The 14,078-nt window shown below is 42.5% G+C and overlaps 1 protein-coding gene across 1 annotated transcript in view; it reads right to left on the bottom strand.

Moving 5' to 3' along the window:
* Nucleotides 1-14,078, bottom strand: part of LOC122800092 (prolyl endopeptidase) — a 1,490,953-nt gene that overhangs the window by 330,068 nt on the left and 1,146,807 nt on the right. Inside the window, 1 exon segment of the mRNA XM_044069645.1 lies at nt 10,878-10,924. Coding sequence (XP_043925580.1) covers nt 10,878-10,924 — 47 coding nt within the window.

Raw genomic sequence — 14,078 nt, forward strand, 5'->3', positions numbered from 1 at the left:
CGATTTTCTCTCACACTTGATCTTGGATGTTTTATGAGAGAACGTAGTTTTCTGCTAATGTTGATCAGAGATGTCTTCCCTTCATGGGATTTTGCTCTGACGTGCAGTAGCTTCCTTCTTTTGTTTTACAATTTGTTTATGGCTGAGGTCCACCAGACAGGATGCTTACCTTTGGTGGAGAGGGACTTGGATTTGTTTGGGATTGCATGATCCATGCATTCTTGGAGATGTCCATAGAAAGCATTTGTGAAGGATTCGGCATTGTGGGATGTGGTATCCACTGGCACAGTGGGCTTAAAGGATACCATCTCATTCTTAAGAAGAGTGAAGTCTGCTTTTGAGAAGTTTTTCACTGTGGTCTTTTGTGCTGGGGGTGGAGGTGGGATATGTATATCCAGGGTGATTATTTTGTGGTCAGATCTCACTAGTGAGGGGTATACTTACGGTGTGGAGCATTTTGTCCCCATGTTTGTGATGATCAGGTCTAGTATATTATCTCCCTGGTGGGAGAGGTGACTAGTTGTTCCAGTGCATTTGAATTTATGAATTCTAGGAACCTTTGGGCTAGGGTATTAGGGCTAGAATAATGTACCCAATCTATGTTTGGGTAGTTGAAGTCTCCCAGTATGATGGTATTTTGTGATACATTCATATCCTCCAATGTCTTCAGGAAGGCTGAGTGGGGTTCTTGAGATTGGGAGGGTGGTCTGTAACATGCTACCAGTTGTATAGCAGTTTTGCCTATGGTTAGTTGCACCTGTATGGTCTCTGATGCTTCATGTGTTGCTACTAACCTGGAGGTGTGGGTGTCCTTGATGAATATGGACACTCCCTTTGTGGTTCGGCCCGGGTTTTGGGGCCGAAAAGCATGATACGAGGTATAGCCTGGTAGCGTTGGGGTGCTCTCAGGAGCCTTGAACCAGGTTTCAGTTACTGCACAGACGTCGATGTTCTCCATGCTGAGGAGTGCATCAAGTGCCTGCATCTTGAGATTTAGACTTCTGGCGTTGAGCAGCATTACCCTTAGTTTTTTTCCATTTTTGTTTTCTAAGGAGGTGGGTTTGTCTTTTGAGCCTTGCCTAAAAAAGGCACTATGGGGGTGGCAAGAGCCTTAGCCAATATCCAGAAGCCCAGTGGTGACAGGTGTAAGCCATCCCTTGCGAGGCAGCGTGGCTTGTCCAACATGTCATCCCAGGCAGACAGATATTGGATCCCCTTAGAATGACACCAGTACTTGAGCCAATTGTTAAAGCTGATCATCTTGTCTTTGTATTGTGGTATCATTCTTGGACAGGGCAAGATGCTGCTCAGGGTCAGGGTCATACCAGCCTGGGCTACATAATTGGAGAGCTCCTCTATGTCTCTTTTCATTTAGTCCAGGGAGGTACGTCTCAGGTCATTCACACCAGCATGGACAATGACGGAGTCATATTTGTACTTGCTTTGGAGTGACTTGAGTGTGTGTGTTATGTGGCGGATCCTAGCTCCCGATAGACCGCTCACAGTCACCTTCTCCTTGTTCAGCCTGGTCAGGGGGACATCAGTGTGTCTGACTATAGAGTTACCTATTACTAGTGTATCAGGCAAGGTGTTTGGCCTTAAGGGCTGTGATTGGTTGACACACTGATTTATTGAAGTATGTGTTGCATGTGTTTTGTTTTGAGGTGGTGGATTTTTGGATGTCTGCTTTGGGAGCCTCTGTTGTTTTGGTAAGTTTTTTATTAGAGCCTCCGAGTATGTCTTTGTGTTTTATGTGTTTGGTTTGCAGTTGTGGTAGGTCTATGTGGGACTGGGATTGTTGTGTGTGTGGTTGCCATCTCCTCCTGTCTGGTCATGCCAGCCCTGAGTTGAGAGAGTTTAGCCTCCAGTTTGGCTATATAGTTGCATCTCTCACATGTATTTGTGTTTGTTGGGAGGAGGAGAGGGTTGTCTGCGTACATGAGACAATTGTAGCATTGTCTCAAGATACCCAGATTGACCAGCTGAACTGGAGACAACGCCAGTAATCTACCACTCGACATGCTAGAACAGTATAATGGAGTGCTGTACCTTTAAGGGAAGTGGATATTCACAGGGGTGGTAAGTATATGTAGTGCTTTACTTAGTACAAGAGTGCTTACTTAGTAGAGAAGTATTGAGAACAAGCGCTAGGCTTATAATATAGTGAAAAGTTTTACAGCCATCTGAGCAACCACCAATTCAGGCAGATGCAGCCTTGGTTTAACATCTTATCTAAAGGACAACACAATCAGGAGTGCAGCACCACCCCACATACTGCAATCCAACATCCTGGTGTGGGAATAGAACCCACACTCTTTGAATCTTCTAGCCACACAGGTGAGTGTGCTTCCTGTTAAACTACTGACACAGGCTACAGGAATTCAATATCCACACCATTATAAGCCAATTAATATGTGATGTGGATATCCCACCACTGCTAACCAATTATAAAAAACTATCCAGTTTATTCATACACAATATGATTGCCAGTTACCTACACACATTGACCACTGCCTACTAAACAACTTGCACTCAGTGGCGACATCTACCCTAACCCAGGCCCCTCCAAAAGCTTGGCTTCCAGGTCAAGTCTCTAACTTCAGATGGATTTTTAAGTCCTCTGTGGAAAGGTTGAGCTGTCCATTTTCTGAGAGTTGTACATCTCTAAGGCCAGTCTGATTGTCCTCCTGGTTGCTAATCTGTGATGCTGCTATGACTAAAGCTGCAATCATGTCTGCTTTAGTCAGTTTGGCATGCACCAGTCCTTTAGCCTGGCATGTCAGCTTGCCATACTCCTCTGCCGACATGCTTGCCTGCTCTCACTGACTAAGCTAACAAAAAATAATAATTGTGATACGAACTCTGAATGTTCACTTTCTGGCTAATTGAGAGTACAAACACCTTCAGTGACCACTGTACACAGGCTACAGGAATTCAATATCCACACCATTACAAGCCAATTAATATGTGATGTGGATATCCCACCACTGCTAACCAATTATAAAAAACTATCCAGTTTATTCATACACAATATGATTGCCAGTTACCTACACACATTGACCACTGCCTACTAAACAACTTGCACTCAGTGGCGACATCTACCCTAACCCAGCCCCCTCCACTACTATACCCACATAGACAAACCTACATGGTCCTAATATCCCCTGCAAGCAAAAACCCTCTGACCTCTTAATACTCAGTATAAAACATCCGTAGCATCAAGAATAAAAATGAAGAGCTACATGCCTCTATATCCTTCTATAACTCTGACATTGTACTCCTAACAGATACCTGGCTCAAGCCCAACAACAAAGATGCCACCATAGCCCCTACTGGCTAAAACAAGGTGATTGAATAGGTAAAAGAGGTGGGGGCATTGCCCTACTTTACAGGCACAACCTTACTCTCCAACAAAAATGTAAAGATATCCCCACTCTCGGCTATGCAGAAACCTTGTTTGCAAATATAATATTAAACCAGCAGAAACAACTCAACGTTATAGGTGTCTACTTACCACCAGGTGACAATATTGCTACCCCAGAGTCCAGTTTACAGTGGACTACCACCACCCTCCCTCAGGAGACACTTATCCTGGGGATTTCAACATTGATTGGGCCTCTATCATGGCATCCCTCCCAAAGTACCACTTAAACTTATTTAACTTCACACAGCTTATCCAAATCCCCAGCCATATAGACAAATCCACCAAAAAGGAATCCATATTAGACTGGATCCTATCCAACAAGCCTTCATCTGCCAGTATATCTGGTATGTTAGCAGACTCCCTCAGTGGTCACCTACCCACACTCATACTAAGACAGCAAACAAAACCCATAACCCCCCATAACCCATAACCCCCCCATCCTACTTTCTATCCGTAGTTCCAAAATTTGCCTACCAGACCAATTCATTAACGCCTTAAAAGAATAAACTGGTTACCTCTTAAAACTCTACCATTAGATGAAGCCATGGAGTACTTTAATACCTTCTTAAGTAACCTTAATGTTATGGCCGCACAACATATAATTCATACTAAAACCAACCATCCCTCTGGATCTAAAAGGACACAAGATCCCTACTCAAATGGACATAGCTTTGGTAACCTGGCATATCAACAAAACAGGTACAAATTGACAATATTTCTTAGAGCTCAGAAATTAACCAAAAAAAAAAGTAATGCCAAAAAAAATTCACTACAACCATCCACAAAAAATTCTGGTCTGCAATCAACCACATTCTCCAACCAGACAAAATCACATCCCCAAACCCCAACATTGAAGGTGATAATGATATTGCCACCCAGTTTAATGACTATTTCACCTCCTCCATCCAAATGTCATTCAACAATTTCTCCACTACTATTACAAATACCCCAAAATACAAAACTGTCATCATATGACCAACTCACAGTTCTGTCTTAAACCAGTTCCAGCTGAAATAATTCGTAAACACCTTGCCAAATTGAAAACCCACCACTGTTGCTGCTGATAAACTCCCCGCTAATTACCTCAGGATTGCCGCCTCTGCCACTGCCTACCCTATTTCCATACTCAATAGATCCATAGCTGAACACACTATCCCCTCTCTCTGGAAAATTTCTTTTGTCATTCCCCTACACAAAGGTAGTTCCTCGACAGAACTTGGTAATTATCGCCCCATAGCTATACTATCTCCCCTACCAAAATCTTAGAAAAATGTGTACACACCCAGCTACTGAATCATCTTCAATATAACCTGCTAGCAAATTCCCAACATGGATTTCAGCAAATAGTACCACCTCTGCCCTTACATCCTTTACTGACCACGTCAACCAACAAAGAAATCTCTGTCACTTAGCATCTTTTGTCTTCCTAGACCTGTCAAAGGCATCGGACACAGTATCCCACTACAAATTACTACTGACTCTCTCTCTGAGCTCAAGCTGGATAACTCCTCTCTACTGTGGTTTAAAAATTATCTGTCCCTCCTGCAACAAGCTGTTAAATGGCATAAATCTCTCTCTCCCCTCTACACCCAGTGGGACAAAGTGTTCCGCAAGGATAGATTCTTTGCCCCTTACTATTTTCCTTCTTTACCAATAACCTCTCCTCAGCTAGCCAACATACTAATATAGTACAGTATTCTGATGAGGGTCTATATTATAAGTTCCAAGTCTGAAAACTTTGAATCTCATATGATCAACTCCATATGAGCGAAGTTTACAAACATCGAACTTAAAATATAAACAAAATAAAAACAGAAAAACCTACCTGAACGCTCTATGCAGGGGGGCAAGATCCCCTGCACCCCCAGCTACTTAAATATACCAACTCCAAGATCGCACTACATTGAAGTGAAGGGAAATATTCCCTACGGTGATCTCCGTTGAAACGTTCACTGTTTGAAAACTTCGCTCATATGATGTCGATCATATGAGATTCGAAGTTTTCAAACTTAAAATATAAACCCGCTGATGACACCACCCTTATATGCTCAGCCCCCTCTGTACAATTACTCCGAGAACGAACCCAGGAAGCCTTCACTACTATAGAAAAACGGCTAAATTCCTCCCAGCACATACAAAACCCATCTAAGGCTCAACTCAAGATCTTCCACCCATCCAAAACTTTCACCCCCTACCTCGCCATTCTCAATAACATCCTCCAACAATACGCTTATCACACCAGTAACTCAAGCCAAACTACTAGGTGTAACTATTGATCAAAACCTAAAATTCGACAAACATATAGCACTAACAATTGCCAAAGTTCATAAAAAACTAGGTGCACTCTACCACTCCAAGAGCTTCCTCACACAGGAATCCCAAATCACTATTTCTCATACCCATCTACTCTCCACCTTACTATATGCTTCTCTAGTTCTAACTAACCTAAATAAATCTGACGACCTGAAACAATCTCAAAATTTGCAACCAATGCTAAGTTTCGCTCTCACCACTGCCTCTCCCTAAGACTAGGATGGTTAGAACTCCCTAACCTACTAAAACACAATCAACGTCTCTTGACCCGTCAATTGCTATACCAACCAAATAAATTACCTGACCTCTCTGGTCTGCTCACCTTCCATAATACTGCGAGTCAACTAAGATCTTCCAATGCCGCCCTACTGACCGTTACCAATTGCTTACATAGCTCAGGCCAATATCTTTATTCCTATGCAGTTGCTAATGCCTGGAACTCTCTATCCCCTGACATTAAATGGTAAACATAATTTCAAATCCCTACTAAAAGATCTCCTATCCAAAACTTGGATACGTTCCTGTACAGAACCAGACTAATTTCACCTGTTCCTAACTTTCAACATCCCTACATCACAGAAGTACTATGTAGTTTCCCTTAGTGCATAGCACTGTGAACCAGGTGTTTAGGCCACCTTTACAGTAATGATTTCTAGCTTATGACCGTGTTTGTCTATGGAAACTTCTTTTGAATTTATGTTCAAGCAATTGTATATTGTATAATATATGTTATTATAATATATTATATGTTGTATAATATCTTGTATAATTTGCTTCTCAATATTCTAACCACTGTATGCTGCATCATTTGTAAAACTCTAATTTTACTCCATTTATATGTTCTATGCTCTTTGTACAAAATAGCTATGTTTATCTAATTTATTATTATTAGTTTTTATAATTTTTTTACTATGTATCTGGAGCTTTTCTCCCTGGGCCTCCGCTGAAAACAGTCACCTTGTGTCAATTCAGATTAACCTGGAAACAAATGGAAAATAAACATATAAAATAAAAATATGTGACGCCTCTGCACTGGCCCAGTAATCAAGGAGCCTCAATCCTCACCACTGGCAACAGTGAGGGACGTACACAATGGGAGGATGACATGTACACACACAGTAATGTACAATTTCCCTTAAGAGCACACAGAGATCACAGTCAGTCTGCGGCTGGTTTCTCCCTCTTTTTCCAGATTCCCAACAAGGCTCCCCACTGGCACAGCTACAGGGTTAAGATCTCAGCTGAGGGGTCAGACCAAGACCTCCAGGACCCTCTCTGTCCAACCAGTGCTTCGTGTCCCTGCCCAAGTAGCTGACACACACACACTACACACTTTGAGATTTGATTTATATACAAACACACACACCTGGGGAAGGCTGGCACAGGTTTACTAGCTATGCCCCCTTTTGCCCAGACTATAAAGTAGTTAACACTGCCACCACACCCTCCTTATCAGCTCCGGGCCTTACAAAGGGTGACCAAGGCTAAGGTTAGTTAGGAGTAGTCTTGTACAGTGTCGCAAGTGCTTAAATATGTCTCTCAAATATCAGCCGCAAAGACAGGTTTAAATATATTTAATAATAAATAATAACAGAACAAGACAATACTCAATCAGCACAGTAACTGGGGAGTTGAGAATCACAAGAAATATTTCAAAACAACATTGCAGGACATCTCAAATAAATACAGAAAATATCTAAACTAATCCTTACTATATTCCTATCTGTATCCAAGACAGACAGACATGCTCTAAGTCTTACTTATAGAGCAACATGCAGGCAGAAGTGCTGAATGGATGTTTCTAGGTCCAAGACAAGATACAAAATGCACAGTCTCTCTCTCAGAGAGTTCTTAAATGAATAATAAACATCACTGCTGGGTCAGCTTGGATGACATCACTCTGTTACTTGCCTTCAGTTTCCAGACTAACAGAAACTAACGTTTCTGTGTTAAAAATGCATATCTATCTCTCAGATCTTTGCAGAACATGGACGTCATAAAACAATAAAATGCTTTTACATTTGAAACCTAGTAATTATTTCTGTTTCAAGACAACAGAAAAACCTCTAGCTCTAGACATTGTGTCTGCTTCACTGAATAGAACTGAGAGATAACACAATCGTAAAACACTAATTTCAACTTATTTTCTTGAAGTTTTGCAAGTTAACTGTGTATGTTCCAGTTTCTACTATTAAAACATACATTTGCCAGGTATATAGTTTATATACATTTGTACTTTTCCAGTAAGGTACACTGTGGGTGCATCCTTAAAGCTAATTACTGTATAAACTCTGTTCAACACACACTTCTGCACTAGTAGTTTAATATACACATAACATATAGTTCTCTTATCTTTGCAAGACAAGCATATGAATCACATTAATATTCACAAATGATATACAATTATTTACAAAATTCCAGACAGTTGGGCTGGCAGTGTCACATGGTGGAGGAGCGATTACCACATAGGAAGGGGTAATGTCCTTCCACTGCCATACGTAGCCTTGATGAATTACCTTCAGAACCCATTTGTCTGAAACTATATGTTGCCAAAGAGAAAAGTGAAGATTAAAACTTTGTGGAAGGGAAATGGGGCTGCCAGAGTTGGGGGAACAAGGTCCCTTAAACTGTCATTCAAACTTGATAGACTGCCCTTAGTTTTGGGAGGTTCCAGAATTCTTTTTGGAACCCTCTTGCCATTTCTCTTCTTAAGACATCTGCTTACCTGCGTGCTGAGTGTTTATTTTGTTTTTTACCAAAATTAGATGATGGGTTAAAACATCCCATAGAATATTTGGTAAAGGAGGACTGAAAAACCTTGAAGATTTTTTGTATCAGCTTACGCCTTTCATCTAGCTTTTTGATCACCTCTGCAGCATAATGGTCAAAAATTAAAATCTCAATCGAAAGGAGAATTTAAAATTTTATTGCTATCATTTGGAAGGCTTTGAGAATGCAGCCAGACAAACCTCCTCAAAACAGTACCAGTGGCCTTAGCCCTGCAAGAAGCATCAACAGAGTACTAAATTATTTAAAGCAGAGTTTTCCTCAGAAGAAACTGCAGACAAAACATTTCTCATAATTTCACAATTAGTCAGAACAAACTAACATACGAGCCTGACAATCAAAAATCCTGAAAATCAAAATTGAAGTACGCACTTCCCCCCAAAGTGATTAATAATCCCCCATCTGGATTGGAATTAACTGAATGTTTAGCAGTACTAGGATTTACTAGATCTATTGCTGCTGGGTCAGGTTTGGGAAGTGTATAAAAAACTTAAAAGATTGAGAAACTTTACACATCTTATCTGCCTTTCTAGGGGCAGTTGGCTAACTATCAAGAAAACTGCAGGCAGTAACACACACAACCTCCAAAGCTGACAACTGGAGGAATGAATAAAGGTTCTGGAAATTCTGTCAGTAACAGCTTATAGTATTTTCTGAGGGACTGAAAAACCTCAGTATTCTCTTACTGAATTTACTGGCACATTCTGGAAATAGTCTCTGAGAAACAGAAACCCTCACAGGGAGATTCAGAAACTGAGCTTGCCTCAGAGTCTGAATCAGAAATCTGAGGGGAAAACTCTGTTCAAAATCATGAATCTCTTCAGGAAAAGTAGTATCACTCCTTTTCTTACCAGAAACCCCTTCATAAGAAGGATCAATAGTCTGAGTTAAACCCTGAGCCAGACTCTGGAAACTACTCCTCTCTAAGGAAATTTGAGAAGTAAATGCATGTTTACTCATCTGTTTCTTTTTGACAGGAATAATGGGGCCAACAGTGTTATTAATGGCAGCAGCAGCTTCTCCGGGGATAGGCACAACATTCTGACAAATAGGGAAGCCTTCCTTGTTCCTCTTCCCAGCACTGACAAGTGTGGCTCTCCCTTACTCACTTAGGGAATCCCAACAGCTGCAGAAGATGTGGCTAACCCCCTTGATCTACAGTGGATGCATTTGCTACACCAGAGGGAACTGGGTTAAAGATGAGTGGTCTTGGGTGTAACTAATGGCCACAGCAGACTCATCCATCTGCAGCTGAGACAAAGTGTTAGCTTGCTGCTGTGGCAAAGGCTGTTTGCTTAACTTTATCTTTTTGTGTTTGGAAGATTGACAGACCATGGAACTGACAGTTTGTTCCACGGTAAAGCTGAAAATGGTGCCTTTCCCCAGAAAACAAACAAGAGCCAGTAAAACTTGAAAGTCTTTAAAAGTAATTTTTCACATAACACAGTAAGAAGCACTTTAAAAGATTTTGCCATCCCAGAAAGGTAAAACAAATATTTTTTTTCCACAGAAAAAATGATTTTCACTTAAACAACTTTTAAACTGACAGGAATAAAAAAATAGAAGTTATGTTCTTACCATAACGTTCCATGTTAGTTGTCTTCTTCTCGCTGGATGGATATCCCACAATGCTAGGCAAGAGTTACCTCAGATCTCGTTTGTAAGCTAACCCAGCTTATGTCAATAACAGTATAACTGTAAAACAGAATCCACCTCTAACAGCAGGAAGAAACAGGGTGACCTATAGCCTGAAACAAGAAATATGCATAATAGCATATGACTAAGAAAGAGGTGGTAGAAAGAGAGGTCACGATCACAACTCTCTAGGTCTGTCCAGGCCAGGGAAGAAGACAACTAACATGGAACGCTATGGTAAGAACATAACTTCTATATGTTGTTGTCTATCATTCTTGCTGGATGGAGCACCTTGTCCTGGCCTAACGGAACAGACTCCTGAGAACAGTGGAACCAAAAGAAGCTAAATCCAACTTATAATGGGAAATAAAAGTGTGAGGAGTAGCCCAAGTGCACAAATGGTGTCAATAGGCAGTCTGTCTTGAAGGCTAGAGAAGTAGCCAAAGCTCTGGTGGAATGGGCTTTAGGTTTATTAGGCAGTTTTTGGTGTCTAATCTCATAAACAAGGGTAATCAGAGATGTTAGCCATCTGGATAAAGATACCTTTGAAACTGAAGTCCCTTTCTGCTTTCCGCATAGGAGACAAACAGCTGATCAGATTTTCTGAATTGTTTCATCCTGTCCAAGTAGTACCTTAATTGACGATGAACATCCAGGCAGTGTAATTTTTGTTCAGACCTATTTGAATACTCTGGGAAAAAAGACAGGAGGTCAATGCTTTGGTTTAGATTTGATGTTGAAACCACCTTAGGCAAAAAGGAAACTCTGTCCTTATGGAACAAAAGATAAGGAGAACGACAACTGAGTGCTTGAAGTTCTGAAATTCTTCTGGCTGATGTGATAGCCACCAGAAAGAGAGTTTTCCATGATAATAATTTCAAGGAACATGAAGCTGCAGGTTCGAAAGGGGAAAGAATCAATGAAGCAAGAACTAAATTTAGGTCCCAAGGAGAAGGAGGATTTCTTATAGGAGGTCTGAGAAGAAAAACTCCTTTCATAAAGGCTTTGCAAAGTTTGTGGGACATTAGGGCAGATTCAGAAATGCCCACATGAAAATTAGAAATAGCTGCCAACTGAACCTTAAGAGAAGATGGAGATGAACCTGCATGGAAGAGTTCAGCAAGAAAATCAAGGACTAGTTGGATGGAAGCGTGAAAGGATCTATGTCCTTTCCTTGAGCCCAATATGAGAAGCGTTTCCACTTACTCAAATAAATCTTGGAAGATTTATGGGAAGCTATCAATATATCTCTAACCGAGTGAGATAAATGAGGAAGCCTGGCTACGGTTGGCACTGGAGGAACCAAGCAGTGAGGTTCAGAGAGTGGAGGTGAAACTGACCCGACAGGTGGATCAAAGATCTGGAACTAGGTCCAGACTCCACGGTCGCCCAAGAGATAACGATGTAGAAACGGGAACCACACTTGTCGAGGCCAGTAAGGAGCAATGAGGATCAATGAGGCCTTCTGAGCGATAGCTTTCTGTATTACTTGAGAGATCAGAGGGAAAGGAGGAGATGCATACAGAAGTCCCGGGCCAAACTTGGACTAGAGCGCCCCTGCTGGGTTGGCCTGGTAAAGGGAATAGAGTGAAGTATTCTCTGCACTTGCTGTTTTGGGGAGTAGCAAAAAGATCGCAGCAAGGCTGACCCCACTTGAGAAATATCTCTCACTACAGAGTCTTTCAGAGACCACGTGAGGCATGAGTATAGCTCTGCTCAACTTGTCCGCAATGTGATTGGGGATGTGCGCTATCAGAAAACGCTGAGAAGAAATCGCCCATTGCCACAGTCTGAGTGCCACAGGGGTATGATCTGGTTCCGCCTTGTTTGTTGATGTACCACACTACAGACATGTTGTCTGTCTGGATTGCAATCGCTCCTAAGGGAAGAGAGTCTTGAAGGGCTTGCAACGCTAAAAGCACTGCTCTCATCTCCAGAACATTTATGTGCAAGTGGCATTCGTTTGGTTGCCATGTGCCCTGGACTGTCCTGCCCTGATAATGCCCCCCCCAAACGAACAGGGAGGCATCCGTTGTCAGAGTAGCAACTGGAGGAGGTGGAACAAATGGTCTTAAGACATCCACCACATGAGATGCTTTTGCACGCGATCATAATGGTGTGAGACATTGGAAGTTCCTGGTATGACCATTGAGAAAAAGCATCCACTGAAGGATCCGCATGTGGTATCTGGGCAATCGGAGGTGAGGTATGGTCGCTGCCATGATCCCCAACACCTTTAGAACTAACCTTGCTTTGGCGCTGTTGTTGTTGAGAAGTGACACCAATTTGTGAATGTCTGATATCCTTGACATGTTTATAGTATCTAAATTTATGTAGGTAATAATGCGAAAAGGGCGACAAAACAGACTTTTCGCAATTTATTGAAATACCCAGTTTTTGACAAACGCTAAAAGTATAATCTCTGGCCATCAAAAGGAGATGCTTGGTGGAGCTGTGAGGAGCCAGTCGTCCAAATATGGAAACACCTGGAATCCTTGTCGCCTCAGGTGAGAAGCTACCACTGCCATGCATTTAAACACCGGGGCAGTGGTGAGACCAAAGGGCAGGGCCCTGAACTGAAAATGACTGGTTCCCAGCCTGAAGCGGAGGAATCTTCTGGAGCGCCTGTTCATTTTATGTGATAGTATCCCGAAGGTCTATAGAGCACATCCAGTTTCCTTTGCCCAAAAGGGGAAGAATGGATTGCAGCGTGACCATCCGAAATCTTGTTTTCTTGACTGATTTGTTCAAGACACTGAGATCCAAAACCAGTCCCGGAACTAAAAAGAACCTTGAGTAGATTCCGGATCCTTGTTGGTCTGCTGGCACTAACTGAATTGCTCTTTTTGCAAGCAGTTTTGAAATTTCCAAAGCTGCTATATCCCTTTGAGCGGGTGGAACACATCTGGAAGGGATTTTTGACTGATTTGGAAACGAAGAAAGGGGATAGAATAGCCTTCGAAATGATGGACTGTACCCATTTGTCTTGAGTCAGGGATAGCCAGGCTTCTGGGTACAGTGAACTGCCTCAAGATGGGCAGTCGGGCAACACCTCAGGGATGCTGAAAGGGCTTGTCAGGAAGGCTTCCCGATTGCCCTGGTTCTGCGGACCCCGCCTCTAGGTACCATTGTTATTCCCGCCTGCCTCTGGCGGGAAACGACTCTGTGCCAGGCTTAAGTCCCTTGAGATTGTTTACGGAACCACATCTTTCCACCTTTCTGGCCTTGGCCTAGAAGGAGTAGAAAACGGACGACGGCAGAAAGGGTCTTGCCATCAGTCTCGCACCTAGTCAGGGTTTCTTTCACTTGAGGACCAAAGAGATGATCCATCAAAAGGGGAGTTCGTGAAAGACGCCTTGAAAGGTTCCATAAAGTTGCATAGCCGCATCCAGGCGCGGCTACCCCTGTTCCTGCGATCTGCTCGCCCATCGGCCGCATAAGAGAGGAGGCGATGGAGGAGTTGGAAATGGAATTAAGGATAGCCAGCTGCGTGTTCATTTCAACATTTCACTCGCCTCCTTGATCAAGTCCCTTTGAAGACGAGTGAAATGGCACAGGTAATTCAGCTAACGCATGGTAAATGTCGCTGAGGAGAACATCACCTATCCATGGACCTAGATTCCTTGTTAGGTGGATGGACAGGCACTGAACGATCAGCCAGTTCCTTCTTTGTGGCGGGAGCTACCACCATAGCATCCACAGAAACTCCTTTTGATAAAAATTGCTTGTCTGAGGGAGCTGTGATGAATTTGGAGGGTCTCCTGGGAGTGGGGTTCACTGAATCAGGAGCCGCCCATGCGTTTTTAGCAACCACCTGCATGAGGGGACACCCAGGAGGTGGAAGGACGAGAGCCAAACGCCTCAAGATACACAGATGGGTTGAGGGCTGGCCACCCTCTGTTTAAGGATCTCCAGAATG

The sequence above is a fragment of the Protopterus annectens genome, chromosome 1.part0 (assembly GCF_019279795.1).
Source record: "Protopterus annectens isolate FY-2018-M chromosome 1.part0, PAN1.0, whole genome shotgun sequence".
Classification (NCBI taxonomy): domain Eukaryota; kingdom Metazoa; phylum Chordata; order Ceratodontiformes; family Protopteridae; genus Protopterus; species Protopterus annectens.